Below are 18,407 nucleotides of genomic sequence, written 5' to 3' on the forward strand. Positions count from 1 at the left end.
CCCCTTCACAGATAAAAAGTTTGCAGACCCCTGCTCTACAGGAAGGTATCTGTATCTTTAAAAGCACTCCAGATTATGTTGATCTAAGACACTTCATAAAAAACTGCTATAGAAACAACTGTAGAACCTTGTATTATAGGAGCAATATCAGGAATTCCATGTAGATTATATACTCTATTTCTGGGTGCTACAGCTACCAAATTAATGTCATTAGTTTGCAGCATATGTATGTAACAGTCCATCAGTCAATGCAAAAAAATGCTTTTAATGATATACAGAGAATTATTAGCCAAACTGACCAGAATCAAAGAACTAACTTCCTCCTCCCAAAAAAAAACCTTGGTGAGAGGATGGGAAACTATCCAGATTCTAAATGCCTCTACTGGACCAGAGAAGTTCCACATTTACCTACTAGGCTTCTACAAATGATCTGGTTTCTACAAAAGGACTTACTACATACAAAAGTTTGTAAAATTACATTTTTCTTTCCTTGTAACTGTTTATAGGAAGAGAATCCAAAGTTTCTTCTTTCAGATTACATGTAAAGTAAGTGAAACGACTTAAAAGATAATAAACAAAAAGGTGGCTACTACAGCTTACAGATGCTAAACTTGATGCCAATTCACTTCTCTTGTTCTAACTGCAGATATGCTGCATATGAGAATTTTCAGACTTACTTAGAGCAGAATATGAGGAAAACGTATCATGTCGGGAGAAAGAAATTCTGTAATCTATTTACTTTATCCAAAGAAACGACACCTATACCTCCACCAAAAGAAAATCTGTACTTTTATACTAGATCTATGATTTTAATTTGCTGCTTACTCAATTCAATTGACATACAAGCTTTCAGAATTCTGTTACTATCAGTGCAATAAAAAAAGTGATAACTTATATAATACAGTATATATCTATATTTCATTGTATACATATGTCAGGCAGGATAAAGGCCTTGATTAAACATATCTATACAAATAAAAACTCACTCCCTACAGGGCGTAAAAGCTTCTAAAGAGAAAATATCCACATGTATGTAACATAACAACACTGAACTTAGGAAAAACCATTTCTATTGCTATCACATGCGACATATACAAATTAATTTTCAAAACATTTTTACATACTATGAATGTTGAGACAATTACCTGCAAGCTGTGCCAATCGATCATGAAGCTTGTATAAAGTGTTCATCATAAGATTTTTCTCACTTTCCTAAATTTAAAAGAAAAACATTATAAAATATCTGATCCTAAGGGAAAATGCACCAAATAATAATCTTTGTTTGAAAAGAAAAATAGTAAATAAATTTAAAAATCATAGAAGCTACTTAATATGAAAGACAAATTCATTTTTAACCAATGGCTACCATGTTTTAAAGAAACCTTAACCTAAGAATCTAAACTATCTAAATATTCTACTTTCTTGAGGATGACTGGGATACTGGCACTAACCTTAGTGCCAGAAAAGGTCTCCTATAAAACAAACTCCCCCCACCATCAAAGCAATGCTCCCAATTCCCCTCTATACAACGCAAGCTTATGCATATTGACTGTTTTCTTCATGTTTTGTTTTAACCTGACAACCACACAATGTCAACCAACCTGACATTTTTGATTAACCCTCAAACCACTCTGAGGCTCCCAAAGTGGCCGTGCATACATTTATGAACCATTAAAGTGAAACAAGAATTTAATGAGCATCTACAACCCTGAATATTCACTGGAAGGACTGATGCTGAAGCTGAATCTCTGATACTTTGGCCACCTAACATGAAGAGCTGACTCACTGGAAAAGACCCTGATGCTGGGAAAGATTGAAGGCAGGAGAAGAGGGAGACAAGAGGACGAGATGGCTGGATGGATCGCCAACTCAAAGGATGTTGAGTTTGAGTAAGCTCCAGGAGATGGTGAAGGACAGGGAAGCCTGGCGTGCTGCAGTCTATGGGGTCGCAAAGAGTTGGACACAACTGAGTGACTAAATAACAACTGGGCGTTAAGAACTGTCCTCAGAAAAGCGAGAAATCCACGCCAACAAGATGATTCCTGTTCTTAAGGGGAAAAAACATACTAAATGTTATATTATAGTTGCAAACAAAGTACAATGTAAATACAGAAGACAGAGGGGTGGGAAGAGCCATTTATGGAAGAGGGAATATCTGAACTGGGCTTCATACAAAGAATAGAATTGACCAGCATTCCAAGCAGAAGGCACAGCATAGGCCTGAAAGCATAAGTGCTTTGGTTATATTTCTTACATAACCAGTAGCCAACCTTGACTCAGCAAACTCCTGAAAAAGTAGTTTGGAATCAATAGGTAGGGAGCCCTAGATACCAAGACAAAGAGTTTGACTTCATCCTGAACATTTAGGAGAAGAAAAGTAAAACAGAAATTTGTGTCAGGAATATTATTCTGACCATATGAAAGGAAACCAGAGTGGAGACTCCTGTAACACCTAAGCACCCTCTCAAGAAGGTTAAAGCAATGAGACCTCAATTTAAGAGTAATCACAATTAACAGAGACAGATATAAACAATGGAGGAGGGTAGGTTAGAAGAGGGGGTAAGAATAGCTTATCAAACTATTTGGAAAAAATGCATGATTCATGAGGGGTTATGTCTTTATGATTTCCTTTCTCCCGAAGTTTCTGACAAAACAGGATTATTGGATAAATGTGACCAGGAACAAATTCATACAGGATATAAAAAGCTAGGAAAGTAAAGTTCATATGCCCAATGACATGCAATCACATCCATTTATTTTCACGCTGTATGTTCAAGGACAGAAGAGACAAGTTTGCACACTATGCATGGCATACTTTTGTCAATGACTCTTTAATGAGTGACAGGAAGAAGAAAATTCATCAGAGGTGCCACAATCCTACCAGCAGAGTCCCTGGTTTTATGTGAGTCAGTTGATAGAGATAAGTGACAATCCTTCAGCAAACTACTTGCTTTCCAAGTAGCAAGTAGCAAACTATTTGCTTTTCCCGTTTGCTTTTTCACCCCGTCAACTCTATCTCAATTAGATTCTGAATCAAGTCAGTTTTTATCAAATAAGATTAAAAATCCAAACTAAAAATCAGACATCAAAAAGTAACTGCAGGGACTGAAACACAGGATTCTGAAAGCTATGCATCTGTGATAGATTAAACCACAAAATCACTTTTAATAAATATGTTCAATATAGTAAGATGAGGTGTTCCACTGATTGTGTTGATTACAGACCTGATATATAAAACCAAGGTAAATCTGACTAAGCTTTGGTACTAAAATAGCTGAGAATTTTCAGTCTCTCTCCTCTCTTATCTGGGAAAGAAACTGATTTTTTTGTTTTACATGTCTTGATCATGCCCATTCCCACCCCCCTTTCAAAATCAAAACTAAATCCAAAAATTTGACACTGTTCTCTGTGATTATATCTTTAATGAACATCAGAGGCCTGGGAATAAACGTCATCTTTCCATTCACATCTGTTAACACTGGACTAGACAAGCAGGACTATAAGAAAGCTGAGAGCCGAAGAATTGATGCTTTTGAACTGTGGTGTTGGAGGAGACTCTTGAGAGTCCCTTGGACTGCAAGGAGATCCAACCAGTCCATCCTAAAGGAGATCAGTCCTGAGTGTTCATTGGAAGGACTGATGTTGAAGCTGAAGCTCCAATACTTTGGCCACCTGATGCGAAGAGCTGACTCATTGGAAAAGACCGTGATGCTGGGAAAGATTGAGGGCAGGAGGAGAAGGGGACAACAAGAAGATGAGATGGTTGGATGGCATCACCGGCTCAATGGACATGGGTTTGGGTGGACTCCGGGAGTTGGTGATGGACAGGGAGGCCTGGAGTGCTGCGATTCATGGGGTCGCAGAGTCAGACACAACTGAGCGACTGAACTTAACTGAACTGAGACAAGTTAGAAAAAATAACAAAACGTAATCATATGTAACTGAATCTCATACTGGATAACATATATGCTATTATAGTCTCATACAAAGAATTTAAACACCCCAAAATCTCGACTATAATTTTTTCAAGAATTATTTTTCCAGTGGCAGCAACTCATTCAAAATGACCATCTATATTACTACAAAGGTGTCAAGTGCCATCCAAATGATCAACTAAATTATGATCTGAATAGTTTTTATGGAATATTTTATTAATGGGAACAAATCAGCTTTGAAGAGTAGAAAGGCTTTGGTTCAATCATCTTTAGCACCATTATGCTAAACTAGAGGTAAACCTGAAAGGTCTGTATATTAAATTCCAAAGTTACTTTCTTAGAGAAACTTATATTGGGTCATAGTTTCATTATAAACTTCTTCCATTCTGTCTGCTTTTCACTCTCTTCTAATTCTTGGCTTGAAGTGTGTCTACTGATCAACCTGAAAACAAGTTAAAGATCTACAAACAAATCCATATTTAAAGTAAGCTTTCAAAAGCAACCTTTCATTAGCAATAATAACTTTTAATTTGAAATATTAATAGCTACCTTTTAATTGTGTATTTTGGTAAGCTCCAGATTTTCTTTTGGTCATACAAATCATTCTCTGAAGCAAATCTCATTCTCTGAATCAATCATTCTGATTCGTAGGAGGAAAAGTCAAACTATAGGGTGACTCCACCAAAATTTCTCATATAGTGTCACCTTTAAATATTCCCCTCTTCTATCTCAGCCAACTGTCTCAAGGATATTTTCTGTATTTGTACCAAGTCCTTAATTAAAAGATAATAATGGATTTTAATCACTTAGCACGGTGCCTCACACAGAATAAACACTTAATATAAGTGAATAGCCATTATCTTCATGATAATTATTACTATTATTCAGAGGTTAGGAACTTCAGGTTCCTCCAAGTAGAAAATTATACAGAAGAAAATAGTCTTGCATTTTCAATGTTCAGTGAGTATATACTGCAAATTTAAACTAACATAGCAGTGTTAATCTTAATATCATAACTGATCAAGTCAACTTTAAGAAAAAATAAGTATCGTCACAATAAAATGCTACTGAAAATAATCAATACTAACAATCTAAAGTTGCAGTCTATGGATATGACTTCACATTAGTACATATCCTTTAGCACAACAATGTTTTCCATACAGGTCTATCTATATTACTGTCAGTTCCTATAATAATAAAACAACAACAACAAAAAACAACTAATTGTGTATTATAATGTAAACTCAAATATCACAACCTTTGTATTGCCTATACTCATATGATGCACAAGTGAAAAATATTTCCACGTAACACTTAGGTTAAAATTAATATTATAAATCCTTTAAAAAGAAAAGGAATCATAAATAGGTTGCATAAGACTCTAAATCCTTTGCTTCCTAACAGTTGAAAAGGCCTGCCAACGAGCAAAAAATCCAAAGAGAATAAAAGAAGAGCAAAATCTGCTAGAGTATCCAACAACTAAGAAAACACACACACACTTTAAAGTCTAAGTCCAGATCCCCAGATGACATGCCCCTGCCATTTTACTTTGCGATTAGCTTTTATCTTAAAATGATAAACAGTTCCGCTCTTTGGAGAAAATCTGTGTCAGATTTAATTACACTATAGAAAAGGAATACTCAAAAATAACAAAATGCCTCAGCATAAAAGAACCTTTAAAATTCCTATTGTCAGTTGATATTCATCCTAATACTTTTATCATAAAAAACATGACATAAAGTATCAGTATTAAGATTTTTTACTTACTTGTATGTTTCCAAATGTTTCATCAAAGGGGTTTTTTACTATCAAGGAAAGAAAAAGAGAGAACTGTTAGTATCATTTAAGAATCCCCCTAACCAAGCCCTCAGAAATGCTAAAACGTAATCTGCTAAACTGAACGTAAACATGCAAACAAAATATAAACAAACATGATAACAAAGGTTAGAGAACTAATTTTTCAGACTTACTATATTTACCATTCTATGATTTTGTCGTTTGCTCTATAATAATTAAGGGCAGGTGCTCTGGTCTCAGACTTGGTTCCAGTCCTAGCGCTATTGCTTGCTAGCAGAGTGACCTTGTACTACTATCTACTTGGCCACTCTAGGTTGTCGTTTCCCCATCTATAAGGGAAGGATGCAATGACACCCACTCTATACAGGTGTTGGGAGTAAGTGAGATAGACCATATGAAATGCTCGATACAGTGTCACCTATGATCACTGCTATTAATGGCTTCCTTCATTTTGGCTCCTTAACCTGGTTTCTCTTCAAAATATAAAAGTCAGTCACTATTGGAGGAAACATGCAAGATGCTTTAAAGCTGAGTCATTTATTTATAATTCTTACTTCCAGTAATTAAAAGACAAACCTGCCTAGCCCTTGCTAACATCTGGGAAAGTGTCAAGAAACATACACACACATCAAAATAGCTAAGAATCAGGTCTCAATATTAAACAACTTATTTCTAATAAATATTATAAAGAAAGGATTTACCATTTTCCATCCAACCTCCCTACATCCATCCTTCTCCACAAGATTCAAACAAGTTTATGGCTGAATATTATATAGTACTTTTCTAGTTATTATTTAGAATCTCCTCCTTACCCTCTACTTTAAAATTATACGCAAAAATGTTCAAAGATTTCAGATACCTGGATCTCTGTAAGTCAGGGCACAACTAAGACTAACTGAGCCTAAAAAGTCGTTCACACTGACCAGGTTTCCTTTCTGAGGTGCTTTTCTATTTTTATTTGAGAAAACAGGAAGTCCCATAGGAACCAGGAACTACGTGATTCTAAGAAAGTTTATGTGTGAGACCAGTTTAAATAAAAAAATACAATTAAAAAAAGGGGGAAAAACATAGTCTGCTATCATCTTAAAAGGATTTGATAATGAATTTTCAGACAACATTTTTCTATAAAGCAATAGGGTTTTCATGCAGAGAAAAATTTTTTAAAAACAAAAGATCAAAAGTACTCAATAGGAAATAGGAGAATATAACTTAAAGATTAAATAAAATGTTAAGAATTAGAACATGCTTGGACTGAAAAGATCCTTTTTAATACACTAATTTTTATTAATGTAAAATTTGAATAATTTAAAATAAAGCCATATTTAGTTCAATATATTACCAAAAATGCTTTGTCAATCTACTTAAATTGATCAAATAATTCTAAAAAAACAAGTATTTTATTTGCTCTCTATAAGAATAATTATAAAATATAGGTTTTAGTATTTATGAAGAAAAGCCATGAGAGGACCACTTTTGGACTGTTTATGCTTTTGTTTTTGTCAAGATTACTAAACGGAACTAGCTCTTCAAGTATCTCTATGAAAATATTACTGTAGATTGTGGATGTTCTCCCACTAGATTGCTCTGCTATGACTTTCTCACAACAAGGGATCATGTGTATTCAGGTTTGTATGCTCAGAGTCAAGCATAGCATTGAACAGTTAGTGCCTGAAAAGTGCTATTTGAGCTGTCTAGGCTAAATCTGCCCTTCTTTATTCAATGCTGTGTGTTAACATAGAAGCAAAGTGTTAAAATTTTGCAGAAAGCTGGAAAAGGGTATGGCTGAGCAACTGGGAAGGGAGATGTAGAGAATGACAATGAGAAAGCCAAAGAGCAGAACAATAATTCTGTTGAAAAACACTGCTCTGCCATTTGTTTCTTTCTAGGTTTCGGCCTCTTATCTAACACATTTAGCTAGCTGAGTGTATAACATACCTAAAAGGCCAACAATATACACACCTACTGCTAAAAAAAATCAAAATGTTCCCTGACTTCCGGAAAACTGCCACATACTAAGTTAACAAACAGACCTACTAAATTAACAAACAAAAGTAAACACAGTCTTGAGGTTAAGATTAGAAAGGAAACTCCATCTAAAAACAGCAGTTTTAACAAACCAAAAGCATTTCTATGCATCTTTTATTCCCCCAAATCATTTCAGTATTTCTGAAACTACATCAGTACTTTTTCTCTCACCCACAGTACCTATGATCATAGATGAATAAAAAACATACTGTTATCCCTAGTGAAAATATTCCTCCCTCCCCTGCTAATTAGGCCATTGTAGAGAAGAACCATATTCTAAAAGCAATTTACAGGAAAAAAAAAATTGTCACCTCACTTTCTAGCCTCTTTTCTAAGGATGGAAACTGAGAGTAAATTATAGTTATTGCTTTGTTGTTGTTGTTGTTTACTTACTTAATCATGTCCGACTCTTTATGACTCTACAAACTGGAAGCCCTCCAAGCTCCTCTGTCCATGGGGTTTTCCAAGCAAGAATACTGGAGTGAGCTGCTATTTCCTTCTCTAGGGGCTCTTCCTGATCCAGGGATCGAACCTGCATCACCTGCATTGTCAGGTGGACTCTTTACCACTCAGCCACTAGGGAAGCCCTCTTATCGCTTATCCTAAAACAATGATAATAACAAGTTGGTATTTCAAACACTGTCCTCCTATATTCCCTACATCCCAAACAGCGTCCCATTACTGCTTTTTCTCAAATGCTTTTTCTCCTGTTGTGGCCATTTTTCCTTCATTTTTCTTGTTCAGATTATTTCAAACTTCAAATACACCAAACTTTTCTTTATAAATGTCCTTAAAATTTTGATTTCTCTTCTTCTGACTGTCCTAGCAAAAATCAAAGTCCTAAAAACATGTCTTTAATTATACTACTAGACTCTCCAAAATCGTTCAATGATTTCCGATCACATTTTGCTTCAGGGAACTAATTCAAATCTTGTGATAGTTTCCCTACTTACTTACAAGACATACTGTTGACTCCCCTTCTCTAAACCTCTTTCTCTCACATAAATTTCAAAAATGTTACTAGTTTGACTGACCCTTTCTAACCAAGTGTAAACTTTTTCCATTCTCTTAGGGTGAGATCAAATTGTCAACCATTATGAATTCTCAGATAAAAAGGGAAAAAAAATGAAGTATATTACAAATGTAGGTTTTTGTTTTTAGACATAATGCTTTTAGACACATTTTTTAGACAGTACAGTGTAAGCATAACTCTTATAGGCACTGGGAAACAAAAATTTCCTGTGACTCCCCTTATTGCAATATTCACTTTATTACAGTAAGTCTGGAATCAAACCCACAGTATCTCTGAGGCACGTCTGTATTTGCAAAGCACATGTTTAACGTTAACCAAATGAACTGATGCTTTCCTCAGGAAGGCCCCATTTTGGTCATTCAATGGCACTAAAGGAAAAAAAAGTCTATGGTGACCAAAGTTCTTTCACAACGCAGAAAGAAAGAAAAAGTTTATTCATTTAATAAATAAGTATTTCTTGTCTAGTTTGCGCTAGGCACTGGAAGTGTGGCCGTGAATAAAAAAAAAATGTATCTGCCCTCAAGGAGTTTATATTTTAGAAGGATTAGAAGGATTAGAAGAGACAATGAGCAAATGCACTTTTTACAATACATGTGAAATGGTTCTAAGCACTTTGGAAATAAAACCGTAGGAATGGCATTTGACATGTGAGGGAACTTCTATACTGTTTTCCCTAATGCCTGTACCAATTTTTACATTCCCACCAACAGGGTACAAGAGCTCCCTTTTCTCCTCTTTCCTCAGACTGCACTGGAGTAGAAAGCTGAGAGAGCTGAGGGAACAAGCCACATGGATACCTGAAGGAAGAGGTTTACAGACAGAAACAAGTCCGCAGGCTGTGAAGCAGCAGCATGTCAGTCATATTACTCCTGGAAATAGAGCTGTGCGGATGAGAGAGCAAATAGCAAGAAATGAAGTCAAAGATTATCTAAGGGAATTAATAGGTAAGATAATATAGGATTTTGAAGATGTTTTATCTATTAATCTGAGCAAGAAATCTCAGAGAATAGGAAGCACGCTACCTGGCTTATGCTTTAAAAGAAAGACACACATAAGTGACAGGTCACTCTCAGAATACTTTCCTCCTACTTCCTCTACATCAGCAAAGACAGTTTCAGTCAGCCCCATTTTTCTGTTCTAAATAGTTGAAACTACTATAACCAGCCATATAAAAATATTCTGCCAGGAAGAACTGAACAGACATTTTTCTAAAGACATACAAATGGCCAAGAGGTATATGAAAACGTGCTCAACATCACTAACCATTAGGGGACTGGAAATCAAAACCACAGTGAGATATCACCTCATACTGTTAAAATGGCTATCCTTAAAAAGACGAGATAAATTTGGTGAGAATGGGGAGAAGAGGGAACCTTTATACACTGTTGGTGGGAACGTAAATTGGTATAGTCTCTATGGAAAACAGTATAGAAGTTCCTCAAAAAAATTAAAAACAGAACTACCATATGATCCAGCAAATCTCACTATGAGGTATACATCCAAAGGAAATGAAAACATGATCTCAAAGAGAGATCTGCACCCCTATATTCATCACAGCATTATTGATAATAGCCAAGATATGGGAACAACCTGTCATTGGGTGAATGGATAAAGATGACACAGTACATATGTACAAATGGAGTATTATTCTGTCATGAGAAAGAAGGAAGTCCTGCCATTTGCAATAACATAGATGACCTTAAGGGCATTGTGCTAAGTGAAATAATTCAGATGAAGAAAGACAAATACAGTATGATATCACTTATCTGTGGAATCTAAAAAAGCCAAACTCAGAGAAACAGAGTAGAGTGGTAGTTACCAGGTGATGGGCAGTGGGGGTAATGGGGGAAATACTGGTCAAAGTGTAAACTTGTAGTTGCAAGATTGGCAAATTCTGGGTATTTAATGTTCAGCACAGTAATTATAGCTAACAATACTGTTAAAAACTTGCAGGCTGCTAAGAGCAATAGATATTAAATGTTCTCACCACAAAAAAGAAATGATTCCATTTTGTGACAGGTTGGAGGTGGTGGCTAATGCTAAGGTGGTAATAATTTTGCAATACATAAATTTACCAAATTGACACTTGCACACCTTAAACTTACACGATGTTCTATGTCAATTATACCTGAGTAAAGGTGGGAAAAAATTTCTGCCAGAGAGGCTCTGCACTTTTTATCCTTCTGATCCTCTTAACGTTTTCCGTTCTCCTTCATTCTGTCTTTAAGGTCCAGTTTGAAGCTTTCCTACAGACATGAAGGATGCCTAACAACTGCAGTTTATCAGGAGCTTCCTCTTCTCAGAACCTCTACGTATTTACTCTCAGTATCCCTACTATCTTTTAATTTAACTATCAGTTTTTTGTTTCCACCAACAAGACTGCAACATCTCTACCTGCCTTGCAGATATTGTGTACTAATACATGGCGAAAGAAGAGCAGCCTAAAGGCACAGTGCCGCCTCCTCCAACAGCTTCCCTGATGCCAGAGAAGCACTACAATCCTGCTCACCTCCACAAGATTCCCCTTTGAATAAAAAGGAAGTAGTATTTCTTAAATTCTTGACATGTTCCAGGAATACTGGTGCCACACTTTTAGGAAGTAGCTTATTTCTCCTTATACCACTATTTACAGCAGGTATTACCCCTATTTTATGGACAGAGAAACTGATGCATGAAGAGGTTAAATTGCTTCCTTCAGGTAAATGCTGTTTAAAGAGCTGGGATTCAAACCTAAGTCTGACTCCAAAGCCTCCTTTCTTTTCAGAAAAGAAAAGGCAACTACAGAAAAGAAAATATTTGTTCTAGTCAGTTTACAGAAAACATTCTTCTCTAGAACTTTCAGATTTGGAATCATTAAACTTTAATCTCCTTATGTAATGCATGAAAATTGCCTAAAATGGGGATAAGGAGGAAAAGACACTGCTTTAGGGAAAATACACTGATGTCTCTTAAGATGATAAAAACTCTTCAAAACCAAGTTCTCTAAATTGTAGTCTAGGAAAAGATTTTCCACAATATATGAAAACATAAAGTATCCAACAACCACCATGGGCAGCACTGACCATTCCCTTTCTCTCTGCTGCCGCAGCACTTTGTTCTCAAGGCTGCTATAAAACTTACCATGAGGCATCTGCTTAAAAAAAAAATCATAATTTTCGGACTTAGAACCATATCACATCTAAATAATACTTTGGCTTCATCTGCTAATCTAAGATACTCACAAACATATATCAAGTGCCTACCTACTAGGTGCCAGGCACTTGTTGCAGCAGATTAAAAAATATAAATATAAGCGCTGTCCTCAAGAAGTTCAGTCTGGAGGTCAGTAACTCTGCAGACATGCTCCTTCAAAGGTAAAGGCAGTCCCTTGTAATTCTAAAACTCTGACCTTAAGGCTAGGTTGTTAGTTTTTGGAAACTTCAAGTCATCTAGACAATTAAATTCAGCTGCTTAAATGACCAATTATCTCTCCAAGTTGTACCTAGTTGTAAACAGACATTCAAATTCTCAAATCCCATCTTCTAGCATTAATAGTTTAAACAGAGCATAATTATATGTGAAGAAGTGAGGGAGCTGGGGAGTGCAGGGTAGGTGGGAGGGCAAATGTTTCCAACAGCTGCAGAACACTGCACCTGTGTGGCAAGCACTTCTGCATTTCACTGCCAGCCAGACTGATCTAAAAATGGACATGGTGAACAAGGCAGTACATTCTTTTGCAACACAGCACTGTTGCCCATTTGTTCTCTGCGAGCTCACCTATTGTTTCATGGCTCTATTAAATATACGGTCATTTTAAAGCTCAGGAACAGCTCATTTCAAATGTACCCAGTAAATTGCTGTGAATATTGAGATTAAATCTGCAATCAAAATAGGCAGAATTTTATGGACAAGAACTGCCTACTATAAAATTTGCCTGAGGCAAACTCTTGTACCACCGTGTTCTACTCATAAATAACCTTTCCATATTAAGCCTACCTATCTATCTGGATTTACAGAGGTACAGATCTAGATTGGGATAATCAGTGAAAGAGACGAGAAGGGCAAAAACACAGATGCTTCTCCACTTTTCATATAAGACTCCCAACTTTTCACTTGCCCTATTCTGAGAGGCAAAGATCCTATGCTACTTCCAAATAAGTTTTCTTAAAGAATAAGAAATGTACATGGTGACTCTATAAAATAAAAAGGGCTTTAAATGTGATTATCAAAGTACCAAGAATATAATGAAAACTGAAATAATGTATTGAGAGAAATAAAAGGTCAAAGTCATAATTAAACTGGCGATAGTCTTATTACTTGACTGATTCCCACGCTTCACCCCTATATGCTGAAAATCATTATGGTATTTGAAAGTCTCACATTTGCTCACCATAAAAAGGAAGACTCCCTCAGAAAAAATTGACAACAGACTATAATTAAAATTTTATTTAATCTTCATCCAAGCACTAGTGTTAGTCCCGCAGTTGTCTCTTGATTCTTTGGGACCCCATGGACTGGAGCCCATCAGGCTCCTCTGTCCATGTGATTCTCCAGACAAGAATACTGGAGTGGGTGGCCATTTCCTTCTGCAGTCATCCAAGCACTAATTTTACATTATAATTGTAACTCAAGTTTGGGATCTCTGTAACAAAAGCTGTAAGAAAGACTTTTAACTATAGACCTTTCAACAAGTATTAGTGGGGCATCTTTTATACACCATGCTCTGAAAACATGTTGCTTACGGAGTAGTGAAGATAAATGAGTATCTATGATATAACAAATACCTTAGAATTTAGTATAGAGTGCTTTAAGAATTCAGGAAGGGACAAATAATTTCTGTGTAAAGTACACCTGAGGTTTCAAAATAAACCAAAAGTTATAAAATGGAATGAACTACTAGAAAATGCAACATTATTAATGTACCTCAAAAAGATCATGGTGAGTGAAAAAGCCTCACAAAAGAGTATTCTATGAACCCACTTATACGAAGTTTTAGAATAAACAAAATAAATCTATGGTGAAAACAACAGAACAGTGACAGTGTATTGACGGCAGGAGGAAGAAGAGGTGAAGGTAATGTTCTAAATCTGCAGGGGTTTACGTTACACGGCTAGATGTGTTCCTTGAAACTCATCTGATGGTACATTAAAGATTTGTGCATTTGACTACATGCAAATTTTATCTAAAAAGAAAAAGAACCTCCACTCTTAATTACTAACATTCATGAAGTATGTAAGGGTGGAATATTCTAATATCTTCAATTTACTTAGATATATTTTTAAAAACAACAGTGGATGGATAGAATGATGAATAAGATACATAGTAAAGCAAATAAAGAAAATGTAAACCGTAGAATCTACAGTGCTCACAGCACAACCTTTCAAATTCCTGTTTGAAATGTCTCATAATAAAATACGAGGGGAGGAAAAGTATAAAAAAACAAAACAGTAAGTATTTGTTAATGGTGGTTGTTGTTTAGTTGCTAAGTCATATTCAGCTCTTTCAAAACCCTGTGGACTGTAGCCCACAAGGCTCCTCTGTCCATGGGATTCTCCAGGCAAGAGTACTGGAGCGGGTAGGCATTTCCTTCTCCAGGAGATGTTCCCGACCGAAAGATCGAACTCCCGTCTTCTGCATTGGCAGGCAGATTCTTTACCACTGAGCCACCAGGGAAGCCCCATTCATTAATGGTGCTAAAATCCTACCAGAGAACTGGTAAAACACCACTTCAATTCCTAAATACATTAGGTTAAAACCCCAATTATAACAGCTGCAGCTTATTGTACAAGAAAAAAAAAATTTTTTTCCTTTCAAGTTAAATTCTTAACAAACTAAAAACTGAAAAGTTCCTCTTATGCAAAAAACTAGAAGACTTACAGGAATGTAAGAGTTTTTTTGTTTTGTTTTAGAAAGACCTGGCTACTATAGTCTTATTTTTACAAATTCATGTAATTTACATTTACAGATAAGATTTTATCCTATTTTACTAAAATAGTGTGAGAAATAGGGAAGTAGCAAAATGTAGGAGTTTGTGTCTAGTAACTTTTAAAAAGTAAATGTTTACAAATATTCAAAACTATTTTCTAATAAATTTAATCTCCTGAACTGGAGGTAGTTCAGCTACCAATGATTTTACAAAACTGGCTTCATTTACCTAAAATAATTACAAATTAGAAAATTAGATCACTAGCACATGAAAATATTACACATTCCTTCTAAAAATTAACTCTGATATTTTAATAGAGTATCCATAACTTAAAGAAGAATATGAGTTACTGATTACTGAACCTGACTAGCAAATAAAATTGAAGTTCCCACTCAAAAAATGTTTAATCCAAAAGAAGACTCAGAAAATGCCAACAGCTTACTCTAAAATAAAATACAAACACGAATTTTTCCCCACCCCAGCACCTGGTCTCAGAGGTTCAAAACCAAAGAGAAACAATCAGGCTACTGCCACCATCTAGTCTTGTCAGCCAGAGACACTTCTGTAGTTCACCCAATGTTGGGAAGAAAGGCCATAGAAGAACATGCAAATAAAGACAATATATCTATTTAAATTATGGAACTTTATCTTACTATACTGCTTAAGGTTCAAAAGTTTTGAGTGATCTGCTTTTTCAGTACTTTCATAGTCTCTTCTTGAAAACTATTTTGCATATATGCCAGTTAAAGAATTATGCTACTGCATGGTGACAAAGGAACAGAAAAATAAAAGTCAACCTACAAAGGTTAGAAACAAACCTATAAATAACAGCAAGCATCTGTGCAACAGATATCTTGGCACCCAAAGGAATTTATGTTAATACAATACTGTAATTTATTAAACATGGTGACAGCTCACTGTATTAAGAGATTTTAAACATTAACTGTTATACACTAGAGACTGGTTGTAACACTTCCTCAAGGTTTATGTTGCCAAGAATACAAAAGAAACTGTTCTAAAAGAATATTGCTAAAAGAGAATTTAGAAATCCAAACACAATCTGTGTTACACTGTACAACTCATCTTCAGCACATTGCAATAAAACAACACGCACTTCCCATACAATTAAATTCATGAGATTTTCCTTCTATTTAGGGTTTCCCTCGTGACTCGGGACAGAATCTGCCTGCAATGCAGGAGACCCAGGTTTGATCCCTGGGTTGGGAAGATCCCCTGGAGAAGGAAACGGCAACCCATGCCAGTATTACTGCCTGGAAAGCCCCATGCACAGAGGAGCCTGCTGGAGCCCATGGTGTTGCAAAGTCGGACACTGAGCGACCAACACTTTCCTTCTACTTAGTAACATTCTCAGTCACAATGCATGGTTAGTTTTGAGCAGCAAGGAGACATTATTCAAATAAGAAAGCTGGAGAAAGAAAAGCTGCAGTGCAATGAAAAAGTGAACAAAACTGAAAAAAACAAAAAACAGTTCTTATTCCATGCATTAAACAGAGACCAGGGAAAGTGGCACTATGTGCAAAGACAAAACATAGAGATTAAAGCATGACCAAAACTAACATATAAACTGAACTTGAAGCTAACAGGAAAAAAAAAACAAAAAACAAAACCCCTCAACACCGACTTTATGAGCAGTGTGCTCAAACGTTATATCTTGTCTTTTAGCTCTGGAAGAAAGCAGATGAAATTGAAGTCATTCGGCAAATAGAGGAATTTAAATATGTCATCACTAGGTCAAAAAAAAAAAAAAAGGAAAAAACATTCGATAAAATGTAAGCAGTTTTGACGTGGTAAAATAGTCGAAGTAAGAAACTTTTTTGTTGGTAAAAATATATGAAACCTTGAGAGTAAAACTCATGCTTGAACAGAAAGTACAACATATGCTGGACTCATCAGATTTTAACCTAATGTCTACTTTTAACTTTTACTTGTAGTAGAGAGAGAATACGAATAAATACTTGTGAACATGAACAACCACTTAGAAAAAAAAAAATAAAGCATGCAATTCCCAACAACCAATCTACCCTGATACAGTCAAAACACATGTGCTCTAGACAAAGCCTGAGATGGGAGATAGGACACTGCCATTCCCTCAGCTGCTCTCAGTTTCCACGTGGCTCTCATGACTAGGAATACTTTAAGCACTGAGTATGATTTTAATGTTTAAAGATGTACTATGAAAAAAAAAAAGATGTACTATGGACCTTAGAGCTCCACCAAGTACTAAAACACTTCATTCTTACACTAGATGAAAACAACAAAAAACACAAACAAAACTGGCCTTTTAGAGAAACCACACAGCAGCCTCTAGATCTAGAGGACTTATCAGTGGCATTTCTGAACACACTTAAATTCTGCTAATTTATGCTCTGACTTCAAAAAACCTAACTTTATAGGGCTACTATATACTAGAGCTGAAAATTCAAACTTGTCAGTAACAAAACAGTTTTCTGAACCAAGTAAATAAAACTAATGCTCTCACACTCATTTAGTAAACATTTCAAGGCATCTTAAAATTCCCAAATTATGACCAATTCTAAGCTTACTTCCCCACATACTATCTCTTATTCCTTCAATTCTCTTCAACGAATATTTCTGAGCAATCAAAAAACCAGATGCTAAGGAATACAAAGATGAAAATTCATAGTACCTTCCTCAGAGCAGCTTACAGTGCAGTGATTCTCACTACCTTGGAGGGTCAGAGACCCTTGAGAAATTGCCAAAATCTGTGGACCCTATCCCAAGAAAAATGAATACACATTCAAAATTTGCATCTAATTTCAAGGAGTTTACCTGGAGTCCGCTGATGGCTTCTTTAAGGTTCAGCGACCACAGGGGGTTAAGAACTCCTGGTCTAGTAGAATATAAAACTTTTGGGGGAGGGGGAGCTGGTGAAGATAGTTTCGAATGAAATCCAGGTAGACAGTACTGTACAAGGACAAAGATCCCAATGCCGGAAATCAAATTCTCTGTACTGAAATCTTGGTTCTACTACTTACTAACTTCAGACAAGTTTCTTAACCTCCCTAAGCCCCAGTTCCCAGTTTCCTAATCTAAAGGGAATGATAACACCATCTGGTTCTCAGGATTGTTTTAAGTGAAATAACTGCATGCAGTAGAGACCCAGAGTACCTTGAGCTGAACTGATTCCTAAAGTCTTTACAGTCGAAGTCCAGAAATGCTGAGTAAACCTCCAGGTTTAACACTCTTGAGAGATGAACTAAAACATCTTCTCCCAAATCCTACTTTCCAAAGCAGCCAGTGACTTCTAAAAGTACTTTAAAACTCTAAGGTGATTGTGTAAGACAAAAATGTTGACTTTTTTCATCTGCTTTTATTCATTCAGTGGAAACTTCCTTCCCTTAGAATCAAAATTTATTAACAAAAATAGGCCCCGTCCCCCAAAAAGTATGGCAACAAATCTGTAATAAACTGGTAGGAAAAAAGTCTTATAAATTAAAGCACAAGATTACATATATATATTCACATTCATGTTACGTCTGTTCTAGTAAGCAAACTGACTCGCCAGAATTTTTATTTACTACTTTAAGCTGTTTCTCACCCCCACAAATGTATACTCTACAAGCTTTAATCTTGCTTTAAAACATCAAAATCCATATCACCATGTATTTACAAAATCCATTACAAAATTACCAAAAAAGAATTTTAAAGAAAGGAGGCATTTGCTTAAAAT

The 18,407-nt window shown here is 35.8% G+C and overlaps 1 protein-coding gene across 1 annotated transcript in view; it reads right to left on the reverse strand.

Moving 5' to 3' along the window:
- Positions 1–18,407, reverse strand: part of LEMD3 (LEM domain containing 3) — a 69,532-nt gene that overhangs the window by 30,301 nt on the left and 20,824 nt on the right. Inside the window, exons 2-3 of the mRNA XM_061130732.1 lie at positions 5,703–5,740; positions 1,146–1,212 (exon numbers count right to left, since the gene is read on the reverse strand). Coding sequence (XP_060986715.1) covers positions 1,146–1,212; positions 5,703–5,740 — 105 coding nt within the window. The remainder of the gene's footprint in view (positions 1–1,145; positions 1,213–5,702; positions 5,741–18,407) is intronic.

Source organism: Dama dama, chromosome 3 (assembly GCF_033118175.1).
Source record: "Dama dama isolate Ldn47 chromosome 3, ASM3311817v1, whole genome shotgun sequence".
In the NCBI taxonomy this organism is placed as follows: Eukaryota; Metazoa; Chordata; class Mammalia; order Artiodactyla; family Cervidae; genus Dama; species Dama dama.